General features: G+C 41.3%; 1 protein-coding gene across 2 annotated transcripts in view; it reads right to left on the bottom strand.

The window, feature by feature from the left end:
- Positions 1 to 26,809, bottom strand: part of Fbxl17 (F-box and leucine rich repeat protein 17) — a 411,968-nt gene that overhangs the window by 193,929 nt on the left and 191,230 nt on the right. The window contains exon 7 of one of the 2 annotated variants that reach the window (XM_040752945.1): positions 10,824 to 11,307. The exons of the other annotated variant lie outside the window; for it this stretch is intronic. Within the exon in view, the coding sequence (XP_040608879.1) occupies positions 11,292 to 11,307 (16 nt within the window). The 3' untranslated portion in view covers positions 10,824 to 11,291. Of the gene's footprint in view, positions 1 to 10,823; positions 11,308 to 26,809 lie in introns of those variants that run through there. 2 annotated transcript variants of the gene reach the window in all.

The raw sequence follows: 26,809 nt of genomic DNA, 5'->3' as shown, positions 1-26,809 counted from the left end.
TGCTGGCATGTGTTCCATGTTCCCCCTGGGTGTAGTGGATTCAACCAAACGAGCATGTTGCCCTTTGGGAAAACACGCTTTTGTCACTTGTGGTTCGTCCTTGTGATTGGACACAGCTTGAACTCATGAGAACCTTACTTGGGTCATCTTTCTTAACGGCCAGAGTAAAAGTTATCGTAGGCCCTGACTAAAATGCCTATCGCATGAGACTTTGGCTCGCACCTCCTCTAGAGTGCTGATGCGTGCCTTGCAGTTTTATTATTATGTGAGGGGCTTTATCTATCTGGAGTTTTCAAATACCCTGATTGTATTTTGTAGACAGTTAAACAATAAGACAATACCGTACATTTATGGTCTATCTATACACTAAAATAAGCAGTGAATTAACTGTGCCACCCAAGTTTTGCTTTTTTGTGTGTTTTCTTACTCTGAAGGAACATATAAAACAAACAATCTATGGAGTTCATTGGACATTGCCACAATGTAAATGAGAGAAGGCAGCTGTCAAATAACCAATTAAATTTTAATGGAGAAGCCTAACCACCTACAGCCACTTGTCCAAGACAAAGTACACTTTTTTTGGTGTGTGTGTGTGTGTGTGTGTGTGTGTGTGTGTGTGTGTGTGTGTGTGTGTCTGTGTCTGTGTTTTTAAGAACCTACCAATGTATGACCTGGGCAACATAAAAGGAAGAAAACAACAACCACAACAAACAACTTGTGAAAACTGAAGCCCACACTCCATGGCGACCCTCATGTAGAACACACCACACCCAACTACCAATAATAATAGTAACTGAGGTTTACTGGGGCCGCACCATACACACAGCAGCAAGTGTGCTACTCCTTTAAATGGCCTCTTCTTGAGCAAGCTCTGGAGCAAATGCTGCATGCATTTTAACTTGAAAGACAAAATTACAGCAGTAAAAAGGCTCGTTTCTCTCTTTTCGACTCCTTGTTTGCATGCCATTCAATTTGGAAGGGGAGGGCGGCTTCGATTTTGTTTTCTCTACTACACTGTCCACTTACACAGCTTCCTGTGTGTTTATTATTATTTGCCTCCCTGCTGTTTGTTTCCTGTGCAACCTCTCTCGCTCTCTAACAACTTGTTAAACATGCTTCCTGAGGAGAGGATCAGGGCTCATGGCTATGCCCCATGCATAAGACACAAAACACACATACTGTTCACGCTGAAGAAACTGGTCAGCACAGGGAGTCCTAGGGAACAGTCCACTGCCAACAGGTCAATGAATCCTCTCTGCCATTTGGCCAACTGTGCTTCTCTCCAACTTGGAACTATGTAAGAATTCTTCTGACTTCTTAATGTGTTTTCTGTGCAGTATAGTGCAGTTTAAATGTATGGTTAGCAAAATAAAATATTTTAGCAAGAGTAAAAATAATTTATAACAACGTATTTTCTTTTGTTAACGTAAACGCTACACACCTCTGCCTAAAAGTTGGGAGTATACCCCACTGTTGGTGCTGTGACGGCGGCTTTGGCTGCTTTGCCATCTGCTAGGCTGAGAAAGACTGTGGCTTCAGACACCGTGGTTCTCGGTTCCATATGTTTTTACAGATGCAACCTTATTTGAATCTGATGTTAATTTCTGGTTTTAAATTGCAGTATGTGTGCTGTGATTGAAGAAAAAACAAACTCTACCAAGCTTTTTCCCGGTGAGTTTGGGTCACTCCATATTGGGGATGTTTTCTGAGGACCCTTAGTGAGGCGGGAAAGGCGGGCCAATGGCAGGCGCTGGCGAAGAGCAGGCCCCGGGGACTAAGGGAGACTGTACGCACTGTGCAGGTCTCCTTCTACTTGCGAGAGTCACTGACACAATGGGAATGAGGGTGACTACTGTTGGGCATTTTGCTAGGATTCAGGATGTGTCTTGTTTTGCTATCAAATAAGAAAGCACTATGAATACACTGACTATAGTATCATCTGTATTAGCTCCAAATTATATAGGTAATCTGAGATAGTTACTCGAGGAAACAGCAACAGAATTCGACAAGGACATTCCTAAACCATATAGTTAGGTATATTAATAATTAAAAAGCTAACCTTAGTCACACACAGATTGCTTACTAAGGAATGCACTCTACATAAACACATCATGCATAAGTCTAAATACCCTTCAAGGAAGGTGCGTTGAAGTTCAATTTTGACAGTTTGTTGGCAAAATTCTTAAATATTTCAAGTTTTCATTATTTCAGATTCTATAGTCAGCCGTTTCTATTAACAATCTCACTCTACTTTTTAAAGACATGAAATTCTATGAGTTAGTGGAATAGTTTCTACTGAGAGGCCAGCCCCTGAATTCCATAAAGCAATGTGGCACAGCCAGTCCTGGCTTCTCTGTGAGGGGGAAGTGAACCTTTGGAGAGGCAAAGTCTAAACCACGGACACGAGTCCCCAAACAATGACTAACCATTTCCTTTGGGCTCCCAGTCAGGATTCACTGTGAACAGCTGAAGAACTTACCCACTAAGCACCCTCTAAGGGTGGCCATACGAAAGCAAAACCATTAGATTGTGTTTGCTACCTTAGAAGCATTTCTCTTCCTACCTTCAAGTTCACAGCACTGCCCATTTTTAAATCTTTTTTTTAACTCATTTTGTTACATTTAAATTTATAAAGATTATATGCAGACCTCAAAGTGGGTGGATGTAGGAGTAAGTAAATAGAGTAAGGTTTGGAATCTTTAACTCAGTGGGCTGGCTCTGTCTTATTCCTTATTTTAAAATCTACTGTGAATGTCTGATGTTTAAAAGACACATTGAAATCCACACATTCAGTCCTTAACTCAGGTACACACACGCCCCTTAGTAAGCCTTGGTCACTTCTCCTTCTGAAATGTAAGTGTAAAAAGTCTATGGTTTAAAAATCAAACCTGTATAATAATGTTCTCTGAAGGTAGCACGGGTGAAGTTTTGGGTTCCTAATCTCTAACTGATCAATTTCCTAGAGGGCAGGTGCAGACCACCATCCCTGCCCCCAGAAAGGCAGACTCACTCACAGACCTGTCCAAAATGAGCTCACTCTGGCCAGCAGGCCAATGAAGAAAGAAGGGTAAACCGCAAGGGAAGATTCATTGTGTGAAAACCAGTCAATTATGTATCTCTAACAATTTTATGTCTGGACTCTTGCTGAACACCTGTGGATGTAGTAACAATGTACGGCAGGGAAACTGTTACCTGATCAAGCTTGCATGATGGGGGTAGTCTGCTAGACAAGTGTGCAACTGTGTAACCAAGAAACACGGTCTAAAGAAAAAAGAACTTCGGTTGTACTTCACCTTTCTCCTGCGTTTGTTTAATGAATAAGGAAACTATCTCTAAATGTTCTACTTAGCCAGAAGGACAGTATTAAGAAGTTCCTCTTTCAAATGAAAAATGGAGCGTGGCTACTGCTGTCTACCTGCATGAATTTAAAAGCTCAAAAATTTAATCTTCACATCGGTATAGACAGAAGGGTGGAAAAGGGTCTGGTAACCCGTGAAGAATCATCTCATGTTCTCTCTGCACGCTGAGGTTTTAAGGACTTGTTAGAACTTTGGAGAGCTCCTAGAAAAAAATTGCTCTGCCAAACGTCACTAAGTGGACAAACAAAAGTCCAGGATTCCCGGGCCAGCTATGATGTGATACATATCCAGCTTGGCCATAATACAGACAACTGAGCCATTCAAAAGCAAACGCTGGCACTTGCTGTAATCCTGGCACCTGCGACGTGGTGGCAGGAGAATGTTAAGTTCAAGGTAAGTTTAGCCTACACAGCAAGCCTTCATTTGAAAGGTACATTAGCCAATTATGACAGCACGTATCTCTAATCCCAGCACCATTCAGGCTGAAGCAGGAGTGCCCCAAGCTTCAAGACAGCTGACTATGGAGGTTAGCTTTATCTCAAAACTTAGAACAAAAACATATCAGAAATTACAACATCACATGCCCACACTGGGTGGGACAGGTGATTTTCACATTAATGTTTTCAGGATGTTTCTCAGACCCTACATTTGAAGATAACAGAATATGAAAACAGCAAAGTTGCTGTCTCTGAAAGAAACACTAAGATCAACGTAGTGTAGCAAATTTTCTATTGTAATACCTGACATTTCTTGAACATGTTCTCCATTGTTAAAAAGAAAAGGAAAAATGCCATTTATGCCCATCATGTGGGCAAATTCAAGCTACTTTAAATTTAAGTAAATGATTTTGGGAAACAATTCACGAGGACATTAGAGAAGTTCCCCCCCAGGTCCTAATCGTCCATCTCGTAGAGCACAGATAACAAAAGATTATCTAGCAGTTGTCTTATGATTTTCATGTAATGTTTCTGTTATTCCAAACAATCTTAGGAACATATGATATGTTACAGAGCTATATTATACAATTCAGCCCTGTTTTTTTTTTAAGGCCAAGCTAATCAATAGCAAATCCAGCTTTATTTTATTCACAATAAGAGCTGATGTAATGATAAATGGCACCATTCATACAGTTTCACCTGTTAAGTCAGATGCCAAAATAAAATGACACGATTTCAACTGCTAGAAAAGAACCGGGGGATTTTATGAAGAGAACTGTCTTTTTACAAACAAGGAAAAGTGGTAAGTCAATTTCCTGGACAGGTAAAAAAAAAAAAAATCAATGCCAGACAGGGACAAAGCCTCCCAACAAAAAATGACTTCAAAAATATAGACAACATCCCTTTTGAAAAAAAAATTAAATCCAGAGACTAGAACTGCTCTAAGACTATGAACAGCACGATTACCACATCAATCTAGTTACTGGCTTAAAACTGTTACACTTGCTTGTGATTCTAGAAAGTTCAGGAGTCGAAAAAACAGGACAGGAAAAGAAAAAAAAAAAAAAACAGCACAAAAACCATGAACAATTACCAAAACACAAAGCACTGCATTTGATTTTATTCATAAATGTTCGCTGCCTTTTACATATTCACTGAAGCATTGACTCGTTTAGGCATGGAGAATTCACACATGAAGGAGCTCAGTACGAGAACCTTAATTCGTTATCAGTAACACTCATCATGGAAACAGCTTTCTTTCCAAAGTGTGCAACAGATCTTAATTTAGCCAGTCACCCACTCAGGAGGATCTTGGTGTTAGAAAGCCATTTGCCCCTAAAACATCTTTGGCGAATGCTCAAAATTACCATATGGAAGTTGTCTCAAATAAAGACTACTGAAACCATGCTTCTGGTTCCTGGTGAACGAAGGCGGCAGAGAGAGGCCAAGCACAGCAAGGGGCAGAGGAGAACACGGTGATGCCCCACACCAGATTGAGCCTCATCAGATTAGATCAGGGTAGGCCCTGGGTAAACAGGCATTCGGCAGTGGAAGGGAAGAGAAGGCATCGCTTCTTTCTTATTTGAGAGCAGGGACTACAAGCAACAGCGTGATTGCGTGGGTCTTCATTTTGGAAAGAAAATCATGAATCAAGGAGCTACCTGAGCAGCCAAGGAGAGTATGAAGTTCTGGGTAAGAGAAATCAGGCTAACAGGTCAGGAAGAGTCCACTCAGCACCAGCATTGTTTCAAGTTTGCACTGGGAGTTAAAGTGCCCTGTGCAGGGACAGGATGGCACCCTGAAGTGTATTGGTGAATGAAGGAAGGAAGAATACACGGGATTAACAGACATTTCCAGAGAAGATCAGTCTTATAGAATCAAGTCTATGTGCCACAGTGTGTGTGTGTATGTGTGTGTGGTCAGATAACATGGATACAATTCCATTCTAGAAGCATTGGCATATCTTAAAGATTGCAGATTTTACTAGTCCATGGAAGAAACCTATCCCTGTGTGACAGTCTTTCTGCATATGCAGATTAAGCAATATCTTCAGAGAGGTTTGAAAACCTTGCCTAGCTTTTCATCGCATCATACTACTACAGTTTTTCTTGATGCATTCTATTCTGCCAATAGGATTTTAATTTATCTTCCTGTGGTGTGGAGTGTGGCCTTCCCTGCCATTTGCCTGGGCCCTGCCATGCTGTCTGAACCCCCAAATAACACACAGGACACTATATTATTTATGAAACTGTTGGTCGTTTGCTTGGTTTCTTACTGGCTATTTTTGACTTAAGTATTTAACCTATAACTGTTAATCTAAGTATTTCTCTTACCAGAGAAAAGGGTCAGGACCTCTTACTCCTATGGCGGCTACATCATGTCTTACTCTCCCTCTCTTTCCCAGAATCCTCCTTGACTCCTAGTCCCAATTATCTTGTTTTCCTATTGGCCAACAGTGCTTTATTCACCAACCATAAGAGACAGATTTACAGAATTACATCTCCCATCACTGTGGTACCTAGAATGTATGTCTCATATGACAGGGCACTTAATGTATCTTAGTCACCACATGGTCTCTTAAACTCATAGAAACACTAAACAATGATGTGTTGAATGAGTGTGTGGACACCTGTATGGACAGACAGATGTGAGCAAGGCAACTCCAGCCGAGCTTCGGGAAGTATGAAATTACTACTTACTCTCTGAAAAGAACAGAAATTTAGTAGGGCTACTCTGTATTACAGACCCCATTTTCATAGAGTAGAATTTCAAATTGTGTATGTACCATGTGCACGCCATATCGGACCTGTGGAGGTCAGAGGACAACTGTTACAGGGAGGGCCCCCTTGTCCCCTGTGGGTGCTGAGGCTCCATGAGCTCAGCAGCAGGCTGCTCACCTGCCCATGGGGCCACCGAGTGCATCCTAAAGCAGGGCACTTCCAAGGTTTTGGTCTCTGGGGATTCACCTCCTGTTAACTTTTTGAGTCAACCTGTCACAAAATCTACTGTTGATTTTTATATATACTAAGGGAATGATGCATGGGGATGGAGTGGGGTGGGGGTGTGGATATCATGGCACATACTATACAGGTAAGAGGACAACTTGCTGGAGTTTGCCTCTTTCCTGTCATATGGTTTTGGGGGTGGGGGTGGGGTACAGATCAAACTTGGGTCCCAAGGCTTGGTGGCAGGAAATTTATCTGCTGAGCCACCCCCCCCAGTCTCCAGGCTTTAAACACATTTCTCTTGGCCCAAACTTCTCATCCTTAATGAGAATGTTCCTTCCCTGATGGCATAGGTAGGACCTGTTTTCAAGGGAATTTCTTCTCGTACCTAAATAACAATTTCCTGTACGAACAGTTTTCTAGTTCTCTAAATTAAAATTAGCTAAAATTCCAGGGTGTGTATTTGAGGATAAGTGTCTAATGCCACCATCTTTCCTTCCCTTGATGCTACAGTCATCAAACATTTCCACAATGATCTGATACACTACACGGAGGAACTCAACCATGTCCTCCATCCCTTTACACACAACAGACCTGTATATGTGTGATATTGGCTTCCCAGTATACGATTCAACACACTGACATTTTCTGTGAACAATCTATGAGAGATTAAGACACTCTCGTTATTTTAATGACCTAAACATTTCAAGTATCAAACTAAGTGAAAGCACAATTTTAAAACCCTCATTTATAGCAAGAATCCTCCAGGAAATATTATAAGTAAAAACTGATCATTTACATTTATAGTCTCACCTGCAAAGCATACCTTAAAACTATTAAAGTATTCTACATTTCAAGACTTCATTTTTCTAGCTGGAAAATATTTCATCTTTTGGAACCGTGATTTTTTTTAAACAAACTAGAAAATACTTTGAAACATTTTACTAGGAAGAATTTCAAACTTCTAAATAGGAGAAGAAATGTTACAGAGTGGCTGTGGGTAATCCATCAGGTCAATTAATTTAAGACTAATTGTGGTCAAACTGCTTCCTCCTCCACCAAACTATTTTTAAACAAACAGCAACAGTTATTTCATTATATTTCTATTTCAACATATATTTCTGAAAGATAAAACTAGTAAATATTTCAATAATGAAGGTTTTTCGTGGTTCTATCTAACCATTTGCAACCTGTCGGGTTTTTGTTTTGGAACCAAGATTAAAATGTTGTAGACGCACTCGTCTTGATAATTTACATGTCAACATGAAGGTCTTTCTATGACGGAAATGTGCTGGGCTCTTCAGGTTCTTTCTGACAGGCTCTAACTATGAAATTTACATTCCATTTTTCAAAAATGAGAATCAGAAAAGAAAGGCGAGTTGTAATGTCACATTTAATCAGTCTCGTGAGCTGAAAAATTCCTACATTTCTTTGCATTCAAGGGGGGAGCTGCTCATAGGATCAACTCATTCTTGGAACTGAGATGTGCTGAGACAAATTTAGCCCTTTCACTACAAATACAGATGGAGCTGTAAACATTAAAAATCAGAACATCAGAAGTTCCACAGCAAAAATCTGTGATTACCACAGCTTGTGTGTGTGTGGGGGGGGGGGGGGGGCATTTTGAAGAGAGAAACATTGAGTACCGATGCTGCTATCCAGTTTAGAGAGTTTGTTATTCAAGTCTTTGATGTGAATTTCAGAGAGCTAACAAATAAAAATGTAGGGCTGTGCCATTTTTACATCAGCTATTTGTTTCTGGTTATACTCAGAGAGGAGGCATTCAAGAACCTCTTCAGAACTTTGCTTTAAAGGTCTCCTTGTGAATGGAGTACCAGAGCAAGAAGACAGAGACGTCCAATGTGTGTACACAGACCTCTATCCATGAGCCAAGATTTTGTTTTCAAAGAGACACAGGGCCTTTTGTTTGAACAATGTCATGGCTAGCTCAGCATACTGACACAGGGCCTGTGCCAAGGTGTTTAAGCCTTTGGATGTTACCCTATTTATTACTCCAAATGATGCTTGCCAAAGACAGATCCAACCCATTCAAAGTTAGCACTGGGCATAGTCAAAGGAGGTCAAGGAAAACATGAACAAGTGTGTTGTCTGCAGAACCAGCTCCTGGCTGTAACTCTTAGTGTCACAGTTCCCAGCCAATGCCTCTCCTTTAGAAAATGGCTCCTGAACTAACTTGAGTCCCCCTCTCCTTTGCTGCATGTCAGTGTTAACGGATAGAAAAGAGAGAACATGTTTATAGTTAGCTATTTAAAATACACTTTATGGTAACAGTCTTCCACACATGCTTTCCCATGTTTCTCAGCGTCCAGAACAAAAGTACCAACTTCTCATCACCAGCTCTACCAACCTGTGGCTTTTGTTTTGTTTTTTTGTTGTTTTTTTTAAATTTTATTTTCCAGTTTAAATTTAGATAAGAATCAAGGTTGCTTCACAAGTCAGTTCCAGGTCCCTCTCCCATTCCCTCCCTTCCTCCCGTGCCCTTCCCCCCCCGTTATCCCCTCATTTCTCCAGGGAGGGTGAGGCCCTCCATGGGGGTGTCCATAGTGTGTCATTTCATATAGGGCAGCTGTGGCTTTTGTTTTAACCAAGAAAAATCACCAAAGCTACAACAATATAGAATTGGAGTTTACTGGGTGTTATACTTAAAAGTCAGGAGAAATACAGAGTGTGTGTGTGTGTGTGTGTGTGTGTGTGTGTGTGTGTGTGTGTGTGTGGAGTTATAAACATATATGTGTTTATACATTATACATATATAATATGTCCATATATATGTATATTCTCACAAATTTCAAAATACGCAAGAGAAATGAAGGCACCCCCAGGTAAATGACACATCTGAAGTCTATGCACACGGGCTTGAGGGTTTCTAGGGCAGATGCTCTCCAGGAATGCACCGCTCTGTGTGGGACAGACTACTGTACACACTGCGGGGCTCCGGAGAGATGAGTTAAATGCATCTGAGCAGCTTGCCCCATGTTGGAAACAAGGACTCAACACAGCAGTTCTTTGGTTTTTAGTTTCTTTTTCCTTGAGGGATGCCCATCACAAACGAAAGCTGGAGGGAGCATGGAAAGCTGTATGATACTGTTAGACAGCCCAGCCCCAAACATGCAAACTCACGAGACACATGAACCATTTTTAAATACTAAAACTGCTCTGCCCAAATCACTTCCAGTTTCAAATTAGGAAAATAAGTTATTACAAGTTTAATCTCATTTGACTAAAATAGCTCTATTTCTCTCATTTTAGAATCAGGGAAACAAAATCAAGAATGTTGTAAGGAAAGAAATAGCTCTCCAATCAGACAGTCTGTAATCTAATCTTGATTTCACCACTCACTAGGAGATTAGTCAAGATATTTAACAGATTCCACACCTACAAAAAGAGAACAGCGCCTGCATTGTCGTCTCCATTGCTGACGCGTGTATGGTGGAGGGCGGGGCACCTGGCCATCTTAACCCCAAGCACCTGGAGACAGCCGCTGCAGAAAGGGTCATGCCCTGGGTACTGACTCGCCTTCCTCAAGCTCCTCACTGCCGGGTGCTGGCGCATTCTCCCAGGGAGCAAGACTGGAACCTTCATGGGAATATATTCCAGGCAGAACGACACTCAGGAGTAAATTTCCTCTGGGTGTCACTAATGTTTAACTGTCTAAAGAGTACACAGCACAAGAAATATGTAAATAACACTGTAGGAGGAAGTCTGTATGCCGCCATTAACCATGTGACTTACTAGAGGCACATACAGATGAGGTAATAAAAGGGCGGTTTACCACACCGCTAACCACACCCACTTTAGGCAGGACTAAAGACGTATACGGCTGGACGTAAAGACATAGGCGGTGAACTACGTCACTAGCCAGGCCCACTTTTGGGCATGGCTAGGGGGCGTTACAGGGGAAGGCATAAAAGACAGCACACAGGAAGTCTTGGTCTCTTTCCCGGAGTTCGGCTTCCGGATCAGCAGCGGAAAACTACTTGGCTCATCTGGGTTACTTGTTTGGTATCTTGTGAGTAATTCTACAATAAATACTTAGTTTTACTTTCAGTAAGTGTGTGTCGCTTATTGTTACAGTGTCATTTGGAGCTACATAACACCCTTTATAAGATAGGAAAATCTTATGACAAAGCCATTTGCTCGTGACTTTTTTTCCTGTCAAAGACATTTACTGCTATGAAGAATGTAAGACAGACATGAGAGAGTAAACAAAAGTCGTAACATTTGCTACTAGGGAGAGGTAAAGTACGTAGTAAACACCGCAATGAAGCCAATGGGGGGGGGATATTTGCCTTCAGAATTACTGAGTACTTTGTAAAATGTGTGTAACGTGTTGTGAAGAGGGGTAACTACTTGATTTTTTTTTTTCGTCTCTGATGGCTGTATTTTTTGTGAGCCAGTTAATCTGCCCATGCTCTGCGTAGATCCCTCAGCTGTGAATTCACTCGGGTAGAATTTGGAAGCAATCAGAGCAAGCGAGAGTCATTTCATCAGCTCTCCACGTTTGCTGAAGGCATCCGGCAGGCAGCAGTTCACTTCCCGAAGCTCCTGCAGTTGACAGGGCAAAGCGTCAATCTCTCCACTTTTCGGGGGCAAAGAACTTCAAAATTCAAACACCCTTCACTTGAAAATACAGAAAGCCAAGCCATGGCCTGTGCTTAAAAACAATGTGTTTGTACCGTTCTTGTTCAACTTTTTTGATAATCTGTGACTCGATATTGTCAATATTAATCTTTGTTATAAAATACAATGATTTAATAAAAACTGTCAAAATCAAAAGTCAACAAATCTTGTAAGAACAATAATCTTTAAGCTTTTATGTCATGCCATATATTTTATCATATAGTTTATGGCATTGCAGCAAAATGTTTCAAATGTTTCAGGACAAAGAAGATGTTTTCTCTCTCATTTCCCACAATGCTCCTCTTTCTTCGATGGAGGGATTTTGGAAGTCCATGTGGCTGTTGTTACAGTTAAGAGAATAATACAGCCCTTGCTAGTTTTGCATTACTATTTGTATTTTACCTCTCAAAAAGTTTCCATTCGGTCAACCTTCCTCTTGCTCTAAGACCAAGTCACTTTTATAGGATTTTTATGTTGGTTTTCTCTTTTTATTTCCCTTCTCTGATATCCTTCTCCTCCATTTCACGAAGTAAACTGTGAGCCATTGAGCCTGTAATAGGCCTTCTCACATTCCCTCATCAACTGACTCCACTCCCAAAGTTAATTTACACGTAACTGCACTGTCAATGTCACTTTCATTAGAAAGATGACCTGTGTTTAAAATAAAGAAATTAATCAATCCTCTAAGACTTCTGCATTTGTAGAACATCCTTCTAAGCTACGGCCTCAAAACGCCCAATTAAAAGTGCAGTGCTTACTGAGGGTCTACACATAACTGGCTTCTGTGCCTCTCTGATAGGGAGGGAGAGGCTCTAGAGCTTAAGATGCAGTCTCTGCCTTCCAAGAAGCTGATGTACACTCGAAGACTAACACCCATGAAGAGTTACAGGGGACAAAGCAACAGACGTGAAGAGGAGCATCCATTGCGTTCCGGGAGGGAGGGTCTGCAGTCCTGCAGCAGAGCAAGTGCGGTGCGTGCTGCGTGTCCTGTCGCTGTGAGGGTGCATTTGGACACACTCCAGATAAGCAGAAGGACGTAGACAACCCCATTGTGGAGAAGAAAGCACTCATCTCTTAGTGGAGTTCTGGTTTGTTAATTTTGTTGTTTTGAGGGGAAAATGGTTCTTGTTCATAATGAAAAGTGACAGTGAATAAAACAATGGAGAGACGCCTCATCTCATAGAGCAGACTGGAATGGACCTTGAACGACAGGTAGGAGCAACAGGACAGGACGGTGGCTCAGGAAGGGCAGAACAGGTGGAAAGAGTATTGCTGGTGCCTTTGAAAGGCTGCAACACGCCAGCTTGGCTTCGGAAGATGAGTCACAATCAGGCAAAGCTGTAGAGCAAAGTCTGGCTGTTGTGAACTGGCAAAGGCTTTGACGTTGTGTGTTGTTGTGACATTAGACCTCGCATATGTTCTCAGAGTTGCCTCTCACTACAAAGAAGGCACCGGAGAAAACACTGCTTCCCTTGGATACATACCCAAGTTCTAAGTATAAACAGGAAAATGTGGGCAAGGGCTTTAAACACTTGAAAATAAAGAGCTGTGTTCAACCCAAGTATCTGTAAAATACAGTCTCTACTGCATGGCTCATCCTAGATGAACTGCAAAACTCCTTCACAGAGGGATGGGGCCGAATACAAGCTCACTTTTCACTCTCTTCTAGTGACACAACTACCTCTCATGTTAACCAACAGTCACAGAGGAAGAAGGGCCCCTTACACCTATGCCATTTTAAAGGGCCAGCAAATGAATTACTCTTACTCTAAAACTGTGCCCAAGTTAGAGTAAAAAGGTCAGAGATGGAAAGGGAAAATGAGTCTCATGTTCTATTAGATTTTCCATATAACTTATGGGATCATCACCAGAAGTAAGGGTGGCATGATTTTAAATTGTACAAAACCGGGGTTCATAAAAGTGAGGAGATGGATTTACTCACAATCACTCAGACAGAGAGGAGTCAGCCACAACTCGGGGCTGATTCTAATTCCAGGGTTCTTTCTGTTACGCCTTAACCAGCAGCCCTACCATAGTACACACACCGGAGCAAACTGAGTGTGGAGCACGCTTCCACTAGGGCGGGTCTTCGCTGTGCCAGGCACGCAGATGACGGGAGAAGGGACTGCACTGAAACCACTCACATCGTCTTCTGCCCCTCTGGTTAGTAACCTTGGGTTTTCTCTGTCTTTTTTTTTTAAGCTGAAAACTAAACCGAGGGACCTAGCAAGTTTTCTACCACTGAGCTCAATCCTGGCATCCTCTGCTTGTTGGGAAAAGAATGCTGAGGTCATCCCCAAGGAGAGAACAACAGGCATCAGCGACAATCCACAGCTAAATGGGATTCTTCTTAATTCTCAATCTGCCTTCTTCTATACTCTGCCTCTGGGTTATGTGAGTCCTTCCTTAAAGGGTCCTTGTAATTGTCAATCACTCACCACCATCCTACTTGGTAAAGGCTCCATGGAGTGGAAAAGAAGAATTATTTTTAAAAGGATTGATCTAGAATCTTGAGTGCATGTCTTCAAAACAAAAGCAACAGTGAAATTTTTATAGTCATTATAGTGACAAAATAGTAGATTCTCTTTATATTCAGAATTCTGCTACATAGAACATTGCCCTGTGCCCATTTTTTAAATACAAGGAAATAAAAAGCAATGAGCCAGAAAATTTTTACAAAATATATCTTATCTAGGTCTGAAACAAAATAAGCTTGGGAAAACACTTAGCCCCGGAAACCTCCATTGCCACGTGCCCTGGTGAGAGGCATCTAAGGAATGGGACATGCACCAACACAGGCAGCTTCATCTGCCTCCTCTCCTTAGTCCCCACACTGACTCAGCAGTAAATGCTCCTGGCTCCATCCTCAGAACACACTTAATCGAACCACCTGCCCTAATCCTAGCTCCCACCACCAAAATTCACATTACCACTACCCCTCACACTACCTCAACACTCCCTGATACTAGGGGCTCGCCACATACCCTAAGTGATATATGGTGAGCATATATCCTGAGAGATAGCCTAATGATAATCCTAAATAATTCTTGTGTGGTATACATCAGAACGTGCCATGCTCCATTCAAAACATTCTAGTATCTGCCCATCATAGTTAGAATAAAGTCCATACATTTTCATATGACCCATGAAATCCAAAGCACCCTGCCTCTCAGACAGGACCAAAATATTATTTATTCCCCGTTCTTCAACAACTCCGCTCTGGCTACCCATCGTCCTTGCCCTCAGTTTCTCACCAACGTGTTCCTCTTGTAAGACACAGTTAGCCCTCGCTGTCCAATGTGTTCCTCTTATAAGATGTAGACAGCCCTCACTGTCCAATGTATTCCTCTTATAAGATGTAGACAGCCCTCCCTGTCCAATGTGCTCCTCTTATAAGATGTAGACAGCCCTCACTGCCCAATGTGCTCCTCTTATAAGATGTAGACAGCCCTCGCTGTCCAATGTGCTCCTCTTATAAGATGTAGACAGCCCTCGCTGTCCAATGTATTCCTCTTATAAGATGTAGACAGCCCTCACTGTCCAATGTGCTCCTCTTGTAAAGATGTGATCAGCCCTCGCTGTCCAATGTATTCCTCTTATAAGATGTAGACAGCCCTCGCTGTCCAATGTGTTCCTCTTATAAGATGTAGACAGCCCTCACTGCCCAATGTGCTCCTCTTATAAGATGTAGACAGCCCTCGCTGTCCAATGTATTCCTCTTATAAGATGTAGACAGCCCTCCCTGTCCAATGTGCTCCTCTTATAAGATGTAGACAGCCCTCACTGCCCAATGTGCTCCTCTTATAAGATGTAGACAGCCCTCGCTCTCCAATGTGCTCCTCTTGTAAAGATGTGATCAGCCCTCACTGTCCAATGTGCTCCTCTTGTAAAGATGCGATCAGCCCTCACTGTCCAATGTGCTCCTCTTGTAAAGATGCGATCAGCCCTCGCTGTCCAATGTGCTCCTCTGGTAAGTGTTAGGGTTAGCCCTTGCTGTTTACTTACTTGTTCTCTTACATTCATCCACTGGACAGTAATTCCCCAGAAGCAGGGTCTCTATTTGCTTATGAGAGTATCTCTAGTGCTACAGTTGGAAAGATCACAAGGTATTTTCTGAAGAAATGTGCAAATATTCAGATGAACTTCAATGAGAGTTCTCAGAAAACTATGAATTACAGGCTCTTTGCACCAAAGTGACTCCTATACCTTCTGGGTTGAGTATATAAAATGTCTGAAGGTGACAGGTGAATTGAGGAGCAAGCATAGTTATTTCATTTTCAGACAAGAATTGGGTCTGTGTGTTTAAACAAAGTCACGAGTAAAGTCTAGGAAACTTAAAACACCACTGGTGTTTTCTACTGTGTTTTTCCCAATGAGAAGATGGCTCCTTAGGAACCTTGGGTCTGTGTTTTGAATTCAGGCAACTTTACAGGCTGATTCCCCACGAGCCTAAAGACACAGTCTAAAATGAAATGAGAGGTAAGCAGCAGCACCTGAAACAGAGGCCAAGATCACTGGTGCCAACTGATGGGCGTTAGGATGCATTTCCTCAAAAATAGCGCCTTCACACCTGAGCAAACAGCGCTCTTGCTGTGTCCCTCCGTTTCCTCAGCCACTTCTGTTCAGAAGTGTATCACAAAGTCTGGGAAGAAATACTCTGACCTTCCCATGAGCTGTTCTGATGTGAGAAAACCCTCTGTATCTCCAGAGAATGCAGGAGTTCTTACTTATCTCTGAAGACACGGAGACACCAAAGCGATTCTGAACAAATAGGTTTGACAATTTGCCCCAAGTCGGTAAGTGACAGACTTACCTCCTTTCCACCCAACCCCATGACTACCTTCTTCTTCATCTAACCTAGCATAAAAAAGGACACAGTGGGTTTTCGTTTTCATTAAGTCTTCATTGCAAAGGTGGCAGTACTCTTCTCTTGCTGGCCTATCACTTGTCACAAGATCCTCAGCTACAAATGCAGCAATGGATAGGAAAGGAAAGAAATTATTTCCCCTACAAAGTACAATACTCATGAGTATCTCACCTTTAAGTTTCTCAGGCATGCAGGGATAGTCAAGTAAAATTCTGTATATACCAAATAAAACAAATTATATAGACACAAGAATACTGTAAAGTTGAAATGTTCTGCTGACCTTTGATAGCACTACTACTTTTGTAGGAATAACTGTTCTGATATTCAGTCCATTAAACCCATATGGGCGAGGGTGAAGGGGGTTGGGCAAAGAACACACACACTGTTGAAAACAAAACAAAAAGGATTTCTTGTCTTACAGTAAAGATTTTTGTCTAATGGACTTTCATGGGATGGATTTAATGCCTTTATTTTCTTCTGACCTCCAGGTCCATGAACCAATAATGCATCATGGGTCACAGGCACAAAGGTGTGACTGTTTCCACCCAGCTCTAAGGCTGAGGCCCTCCTTAAGGCTGGCTCCCTGGCCAGCCAAGCAGTGCTCTCCTCCTCTCGAAGTTCCTTTTGGCTCACTTGTTTTACAATTCCTATGAGAAAAGCCACTGGACTCAAGAACACCCAGGCAGGTAGAACCTGAAGCATATTTTGGAGTTAATCTCTTACGTGGTCCTCTCTTTGTGTTTAACTTGAAATAAATTCTTCAATAGTACATGATTTTTGTTTTTTAAGTGCAGAAAAATGTATGTGAATAATTGAATTAGGCTAAAACTGAGTGTTTCCAAATAGAGAATTTCTGAAGTTTCTCAATAATGTACTAATAAAATGATTACAGTTCATTAGAGCTGTTATTAACACTGGAACCTATGAATTAGTATGTGCATTTGTAACTCTTGGTAATGAGAATTAATTTTAATTAATGGGCCCTTTATCGAGTTTGCTTGAAAATGAGTTCCTATTTAGCATGTGCATTGCCACACAGGATAGGAAGGCAGAGGGTTAAATAATTTCACTGTTCAAAATCTGAATAATGTAGTTTTTACCAAAGTATTGTTCATTCTCTTGTTAAAGAGTTTGCCATATTTGATGAGAATCATCACTCATCAATCCTGTGTCAGTTTTTCTATCCTTTTATAGTATTTTATTCCACTGAAAGTAGCAGGTTAGTGCCTAAAATATTTGATAGTACCCCTGCTGCCTATACTTAGTCATTTAAGGAGAAAAAACACCCCAGCATCCTAATGAAGATGTGTTTTGACATTTCTTGTTATCAGCAAGCAGTTAGCAAAAAGTGCCATGCTGCTGCTGTTAGCCAGAGCCTACACAGCCCCCTCTCCCCCTGCACAGGGAAGACCCCACCATCAGCAGTGCCGAGTGAGCCTCTCACTTGGACAATGGCAACAAGAAATCTTCAACAAGTGCTGTCCTGACCCCTTTTCTTTTGCTTCAGATCCAGCTGAGCAGCAAAAACTGCTTGAAATTCGGCAATCACATTTCTCACTGTTCCAGAATGACCTATTTCGCACTAGAATGAGCCAGTGAGTTCATACATATAAATAACTATCTGCCGACACTGCGTTTCAAAATATGAACAGGAATAAGCCAAAAATAATAAAAATAAAAAAGAAAGACGGATAGGAGAAAAAAGAAAAGGGTGAAAGGTTAGGGAATATATTTTTTAAGGTTTGATTAAATCAGCATTTTTCAACTTCTGATATGATAATGGGGAAAGAAGCAAGATTTGGGTAACAGAGATATCAACGCTACAGGTAAGGTACTTTGGAACTTTCTGTAAATACCCACATGACTGCAGGCAAATAATGAGCATATGACAGACTATTCTTAATGTGCATGTATATAAACTGCCTTTCCTTGATAACTAAATGAAAATGTGTTAGCATTTCTGAACAGAATATGCTGACAAATCATTGGATGGGTACTTCATCCACAGTATTTATTGAAAACTGTTTGTGCACAAAATTTAATTATATGTCAAATTTTGCAAACAACGTTTCTAAAATTTTCTGGCCCCTCAAAAGGGGATTTCAATTTTTACACTCTTCCAGTATATAAAAATGCCCATGCTAGTGTCCTCATTAGGTTCTGGAACTGTTCTCCATTCATCTAAAAACGCACACGCTAGTGTCCTTAGTAGGTTCTGGAACCGTACTCCATTCACTGCTACTTCCCGTGACCAGCAACAGGTGATCACACAGTAACTCTGAAGCACTATGTGTCAAGCATTCATAACTCAAGCATGGCCCGTGTGGGCACAGACATTCGGGCAGTGTGACGCCCTGTGTGTCCCACATCACTGCGTGGTGCAGTCAGACAAGAGCACAGGGAGGTGCGGGCCGGGACCTCAGAGAGAGGAAGGGTACAGAGCGCCTTGCTTATAAAGTGGGACATCACTGAGTGAAGAGTCTGCACACACTGCAAAGGGAGAGAGATACCAGAACCCGTCAACACTAATCACAGTAGCTTTAAGATGCCTAAGTTTTCACTATGTGGATAGATGACAAACGCAATCATTGTACAGAATTGAAGAGCAGCCCTTCGGGGACAAATGGAGTTCCTTAAGTTATGTGTACAATGTATTGAGGGTGGGAGCAGAAAGGAATGGAGGTAAAAATGGAAATCAGTCCGGTAGACGGATGAGAAACAGAGACAGAAAAGAAGAGCTAGTTTGAAAATGAGATTCTATCCTCAGAAGAAAGACAACTACTGAGGACCCCGCCCGCCCGTCCATGCTAAGTCAGCCTTTCAAAGCTAAGCTTCTCTCTAAGGAATCTTCCCATGGAATGAGACACTCATCACATTAAAGGCTTTAATTTGTTGTCTCTCTGAACCATGCAAAGTATCTACTCAACATGTCTTCACTCTGAACCAGCTCTGGGAAAACAATGGAATACCCAGTCCAACCCTGTAGAAAACAATGGAATATCCTGGTCAGAAACGAGGCTGCACAGAACTGCTTTCAAAAAACTCATTATTTTCAAATTAAAAAACACAACTAACTGAGGAGGAAGTATACAGAATAATAAATTTAAGTTTGTGATTTTAAAACTTTTACAAGTTAAAAATATTTATAATTCTTATTCTCAGTAGTCACCTAAATAAAATACTCACATGCATGTCTTTCCAGATATGGAAACCACTACGACAAAAGGATGCATTTCAAACAGCAACTTTCAAACTATGAAAGTCAAAGAGCTCGCCTTGTATGTTGTTCTCGAAACACACACACAGACAGACAGACAGACAGACAGACAGACAGACACACACACACACACACACACACACACACACACACACACACACACACACACACCTTCCCAAAGTTTCTTCTCCAATTGGGGAAAATAAAGTACTCCAGCCCCCAAATTTCACAATCAATTATGGATTTATTGTGAGTAGTGAAGATCTGTATTCCTGTTCTATGTCTGAGTGAGTGCCTTAAAATTCACTTTCTCTAGTTTGTAAATTATTATAAATTCAGTATGACATCAAGCACAAATCATCATTTATATTCGTTGAATGCTGCTATTGAAAGACAATTAGGTACACACCGCTAGTGTCTGACTGAAACAAACTAGGCAAGATAATAATATTATAACTAATAATGAGAAGTGAAGTTGTATGTTCACAGGCCCCAGGCTGATTGTGATGGTTACCGGGTGCTAAGAGACTTTTATATTCTTATGTGGATATTTGTTCTTCAAATTGTGTGTATCAGAAATCCATTCAAAGGTGCAAACTTCTTCCCGAGACTGGGTGGAGCGCACAAATGCTTGGCACACGGCAAGTGTTTGAGGCTTGGAGAGCGTTTATGTGGCTGAATGGGAAAGTAGAGGTAGCTAGTGAATGCTAACTATATTGCTGAAACTATCCAACACATTCAAATTCCCACAGTAAACATGTTTACCATTGACTTTGATACTACATCATTTTTCAATATTGCTCTCAAGCTGCTAGATAGAATTTCATGTCCTAATCCCAGAGACTCACATAAATGACAAACATGCTGCAGATTTCTTTTCTTATCTGGAATATTAGAAGAGTGTCTCGAATCTTAGAGAGAAATACAGTGGGAAAAGGCAGTCATTTTGACCTTGTATGCACCTGTTTAGGGTAAATGAAATCATAATCCTGAAACAATTTTTTAAATGGTTGCATCAATCACCTGGTAATTGTAAACTCGAGACGTATGCATAAGAGCTGGGGAGTGTCTGTTGGAAAATGCATGAAGCTGTATACAGCACCCAGGTGCGGTACCCTGATAGGACAGAAAGCACTCCAGTGACACAGACAATGTGCTTGCCTCCTCCTCACACCAAGAAGAACCCTTGAAAGTTTGCACAATTTATTTTTAAGAAAAAAAAGAAAAGAGTAAAATCTCAGGTTTTATACCTTTAGCATTAACTAAATGTTGAAATTTAGCTTCACCAGGCACTGTAGAGAATAGCTTTACACACAGAGGCACACGCCCACACCCACACGTGGGTGCACCCAAATTAAACAGCACAGAAAAACTTCCAGGACTGTTTTGGTTTATTTTTAAGCTAAATAAACATTAGCTTAAATTTTAATGAGTTAAGACATGGCTTGGGAGGAGAAGATGGAAAGACAGAAATCAAATTTAAAATAAAGATGACAGTGATTAAAACTGGCTTAGAAGAGATGTGTTTCACAAAAAAGGGGAGAGAAGGAGGGAGGGAGAGAAAGAAGGAGGGAGGGGCGGTAAAAGCCAAGGAGAGCAGCAGCGATCTTAACAAAGAACATGACGGAGGTCCTGATGAGGACCTGACCCCTCAGCACAGGTGTGGAGATCAGAGTCCAGGGGCAGTCAGGAGAGCAAAACTCAAAATGGGTGGAGAACCAAGTTAGGTGATCCTTTAGGGATGGAGAACTCCACAAATTCCCACTGGACACCTAGAGCTTCAGAGCATTAAGACTATGAGTATGAAATGATGGATGCAAGACCCAGTTGTCAAGAAAATCTATGGTAATGAACAAACACACAGCATTTGCTAAGAGTCAGACTTCAGGCAGTGTCACTGTGGAATGCACGAAGTCACTTATCCCTAGTCTAAGTGCCAACCCTGCACCCACGGCTTTGGCATGGCTGACACACCACTTCTCAGTCCTCCTCAGGTGAGCAACCCTGCAACTCAGAGAAGAAAAACACACACACAATCAAGATGTGACCAAAATCAGACTTTTCACACTTTCAGGAAAGCTAGGGATATCTGCCAGACATTTATGATGTTTGAAACATTTCAGAGGAATTAGACATAGGAAATGTGATACTTTTGTTTTTATTTAAAACAAGCTAATGGTAATCTTGAAATTTTAATTTGACATATTTAAGGGCATTTCAGAGTAAGGTAAGCAGTGTGTGATGACACCCAAGGAAGGCACAGCTGAGACCTCTTCAGCCCGCAGCTTGTGTGCGGGGAGATTTCGGTTAGATGTGTAAGGCTGCTTCACAAGCCGTTAAAAGCATTTGGGGAAATTGAAGATACTGGTATGGCTTGGTTTGGAATAGAAATGAAGTTTATCAATATGAAAATGGTGTGAAATGCTTAGAGATATTCAATATGTCAATTGCATAAGCTGATTTGATCACCTTTGAAGAAATAATGTTTTTAAAATTTTTAAATTGGCGCCAATAAATATATTTACCAATAATACAAGCTTTGCAAATACCACTTAAAGGCTCTGAATATCCAACTTTACAGACTATTCAAAACAGATTATCAATCATGATACTGGGACTGTTGCTTATCTCACATATCAATGACCCTTAAAGATTAAAAGTTCAAGTGACTCTGTGAAATCAGTAATTTCTCCAATTAAGAGATGAACACAATTCAAAAGGTGAGAACTTCTGAAAGGTAATCATCTAACAAACCTCAGATGTTAACGTTTTCTATGAGGGGATGAATGTAAGCTACAAGAAAAACTTTAAAAGCCAGCAAATATGGCCACACTCAGAAATTCCCTATACACAGTACTAGAGGGTTTTAAGAAGACTTATCATTTAAAAACAGGTTTCACTTGCTTGCTTTCAATAAGGAACTTAATTTAATGCTCGTGGACGTCTTACAGCATAGAAGACGTCACAGAGCTGCTTAGACTGCTACTACTGCAATCTGAGTGGTAGACAGCGACCTTCTGCATGACGCTGGGCGCTGTAAGCAAGGGAGATGGTCGCAGACAACAGAAACTTCCATCACGTGGTGGCACCACGTAACACGTAACAAGACGTGATGTTGTGCTCCCCGACATTCCCATGGTCCTCAGAGCTTCTGCACCACAGCCTTTTCTGGAAACCCAGGCATACACACGAAACTCCACTAAATCATAAACTCTTGAAGCTTCCAGATACTTCGTCAATTCCAGTTTCTATCGCTGGGTATCACTGCCTCGCTGATCTACATGAGCTTCAAACTGAACATGTCCAAAGTTGGGTTCGTTCTTTTCCATTAAAAAAAAAAAGTCTCCAACTTCCTGCAAAGTCCCATTTACTCAGTTACTTAAGCCAAAAACCAGAGTTAAGTTCTAGAATCTTAAGTGCTCAGGTCTCATGTCACTAATACTAAAATTCATCCTTAATGGTCCTTGGACTCATGCTTTTCTTTTCACTCTGAGGTGTATTGTTGGCATTCAAGATTCCATTATTTTCTGCAACCCTGAAACCACCCCTGAAAACCTGGTTCTGGTCTCTCCCTCGGTGCTTGGTACCCTGTGAATTGTTTGAACTGTCTATCAGAATCAGGGACTTTCCTTTGCATGCTTCTGTTACATTCTGGCTGAGGCCTTGCTCTTGCCCCCATTTTTATTTCTAGAGCTGTCTCTGACTCCATCCTCCAAATTCTAGCTGTGGTCCAAACACATCCAACTCCCTGCACTTTCTAGAATGCAAGGATCTTTCAGATGTATCTTGAAAGTATATGTTCCTTGTTTGAACATCCTCATTATTCTCTTCTTCCAAGGAAACTCCTCACACCTTCTGCCAGAGAACATCTCTCTGCATACTTCTCTTCTTCCAAAATTTTATTTATACGGGCACTTCAAACTGTCCCCACTGTTGCTTCGCTCACCAGGAGTGGGTGGCACAGGCTGCTTACTACCTAGGTAAAAGTATCTAAATATCAAGCACAGTCCCTAAGTGGAAACAATTATTCTAAAATAATTTTAAGCATTGTTTGCATTTTGACTGCTTCTTTCTTGTCTCTTCCCTATAGGGAAAACTTACCATACCCAGTCTACCTGTCAGCCACTCAATGACCACACCCAACACTTGTCTACCTGTCAACCACTCAATGACCACACCCAACACTTGTCAACCTGTCAACCACTCATGTTCCCCTATAGAGAAAACTGCCCATACCCAATGCATATGTACCAGTCAGCCAGTCAATGACCACACCCAACACTTATCTACCAGTCAGCCACACAATGACCACACTCAACACATATCACTGAATGACCACACCCAAGTATCTACTCAACAGAAACCAGTCCAGCTAAGAAGTCCAGCTAAGAAGGCACTGCTACTGCCCGTTTGGAAGGAAACTGGCCTGTCATCAAGTGTTCATCATGTTTAAATACTCTGCAACATGAGGCAGTTTGCTACTTACATAAAAGCTTCTCTCTCTCTCTCTCTGTGTGTGTGTGTCTGAGAGAGAGAGAGAGAGAGAGAGAGAGAGAGAGAGAGAGAGAGAGAGGCTCATTCTTTGTATTTAAGGAAATCTTATGATTATATTTATTCATCTCCTTCCACTTGTTTCTCAATTCTGTATCCAGATTTTTCCTGCCTTAGAAACAAGCTATTGTTCCCTGTTTTCTTTCTGTGTTGCATATGTATTCTGCATATACTATGAATTCAAAGAATACATGTGTTCTGAAACAAAACATTCTAAGGCTGTGATTTTCCTGATTCATATATTAATATCTTCAACAACTCACTGAGTTCATGGATTTTATGAGGCAAGGCTCTCAGACAGATACAAAGGAAGACATGAGTATACATAAATTCAAGAGAATGTGACATTCCAGCCAACCCTATCGCTCTTGCTAAGTGCCCAGGGTAAAAACTCTACAAGGTCAAATGGGAAGATCCTGCCTGACCCTGGTGTGGATAATCATGCCCTGAGGTTGCACAAGGGGAATGCCACCAGTCCCAAATCACCAAGCTTATTCTAATCAGAACCTGGAGTAAATGAAGCACTTTGGGGAATGGACACTGCTGTTCTCCCCAGGAGGAACGGGAGCTCTATGAACAGGTCACAGCACCTGCCTTGGGCATGCCAGGTGTCCAGCCAGCTGTGAAGTTCTTCCTAGCCTTTCTCAGTTGGAAGCAGCATAATAGGGCCCATTGTTAACACCGAGAAAAGCAAGACCCTCAACTTCAGAAAGAGTTTATTTTCCTCTCACCAAAGACTAAATGCAGAAAGTTCTGGAATACAGACCTACCAGGATTAATGAAACATAATCATTCATATTTTTGTCAGATAATTAAATAAAAACACCTACTACTCTAATGAAGAAGAGTTGTCTGTCTCATAAGTTGTTTCTTGAATTAAGCATTGTACAGAAAGCTCCATGCTTAGTTGATCCCCTCCATTATAACAATAATAGCAATTCCTTATAATATTACTATGTTTTTCAAGTAAGTCTGAGGATCAAAATTTACTAACGATCACTCATGATTTTGTTTCTGTGGCTTTACTATCAGGAAAGAGATTTAACGAGGCAGCATTGGCTCCAAGTGTGGCGTGATGGGGCGCTGGCATTAGTCTTGCTTCTCATTGTGCACGTCGTTAGGCCTCTGTATTGTTAGCATATGCTGCCCTGCTCTATCTGTGCTGCTCTCACAATTAACATTCATGTACCCTTCAGCTCCTTCCAACACCAGTGGGGAGGTGAGGGCAATTGACTTGAGAACAGTGCCTCAGAGCTTCCGACAGGCAGAGGAGGGGGAAAGTGCCTGCTCCAGTCCCTTGGCCTTTTGGAACAAAGAGGTCGGTCAACAGCGCTGTGCCAGCCTACAGGATAGAAGTCAGCAGAAGCTTCTTCATGTCAGAGACAGCAAAACAGCCACGACTTTCACAGCTTTCTGAATTTGTGTTTCCTCAAAAACAGCATCACCATAAATTTAGTAAGCTTAGTTCATCTACCAATGTGTTTAGGTTTGATTCTGTAAGGTATATAGCAATGATCTCCTATTTGGGGGTCAGGTTTTGATTACAGAGGGAAGAAAACATCCCCAAAAGACTGATACATAAGCCTGGCTAAATTCAGGTGCTAAGTCCATGTGTTTAACTGCACCTTTGCAAAACATGCTTTAAATTTGAGCACTTCATTTAATAACTATTCACTTCATGGAAGAGAATAAAAGTATTTTAAAGACATACCATAAATGACTGCCCTGTGGACTCAATGTGTGCACTGACGTTAGTAACAATTAAAACCAACTGGGTAGCTCAGTTGCTGCAGCATTTGCCTAGCTAGCACAAGGCTCTGGGTTTAATCTTCAGCACAACAAAAATTAAGAGCATGAAATCCCTGTAACACAGAGAAAAATAAACTTCCAAGCAAACTAACTTATCTAAAAGTTTCCTCAATAAATCCTTATTGTCGGGGACAGGAAGTGGGGAGGGGTGTAACAACACTGAAATAAATGAAGAATAAATCTATCATTACCACAAGTTACATGTTTTTTAAGTGAGAACACAAACCATTACGAAAAACAAACCCAAAAGTTTAAAAGACTGAAGGATTTAAATTCAGCTCTTGCTGCTACAGTTTCTAAACTGTGAAAACTTCTTGGGGCTGGTACAGCGCCGAGGTGTACCCTTTGTTCACCTCACTGAGCAGGGCTCAGTTCCTAGTTCTACAAAAGAAAATGCTTGTGATGTCCTTTGATAACAGAGTATATGAAATGAGGATGGAGAATACACATATTCCACCCTACAGACGAAGATTTGAAAGCAATGGAACTCATGAGACTATCTTTCTAAGTTATTTACAGGGAGTCCATATAGATTTTAGTGAGACATTGTATAACAAGAAAAATGGTGACATGAATTAGTAGATAGAAGGTGTGTTCACAGCTTGAGAGTTATCCTTCTTTCTCCTCTTCCCCCTCTCATTCCTGTCCTCCTTTATAGTGACAGGGTCTCCCTCGGAAGTGCATGTCAGCCTTGAACTAGTGAACTCCTACATCTGCCTTCAGAGTACTAGGGTCACAGGAATGTGCCTCCATGCCAGCTCTTCAATTTATCTTCAGATGCTGAGAAATGGTACTTTACTGCTATGTAATTTTACATCTACTCCAATCCTCAACTCATATCTGGGTGGCTCCAGTCATACCCACTAGAGGAAGGACAGAGTCATGTGAGTAAAAATTAAGATCATCTCGAAAGGCAATGTAATATTACATTCTGAATGACAAAGTCAAGAGCAAGCTCTTAAGTCAACTTCTTATGCAGCAAA

Source organism: Mesocricetus auratus, unplaced genomic scaffold (assembly GCF_017639785.1).
Source record: "Mesocricetus auratus isolate SY011 unplaced genomic scaffold, BCM_Maur_2.0 Super-Scaffold_100010, whole genome shotgun sequence".
In the NCBI taxonomy this organism is placed as follows: Eukaryota; Metazoa; Chordata; class Mammalia; order Rodentia; family Cricetidae; genus Mesocricetus; species Mesocricetus auratus.
Note: the sequence above shows the minus strand (reverse complement) of the source record. Positions and strands in the feature narration are given on the sequence as shown.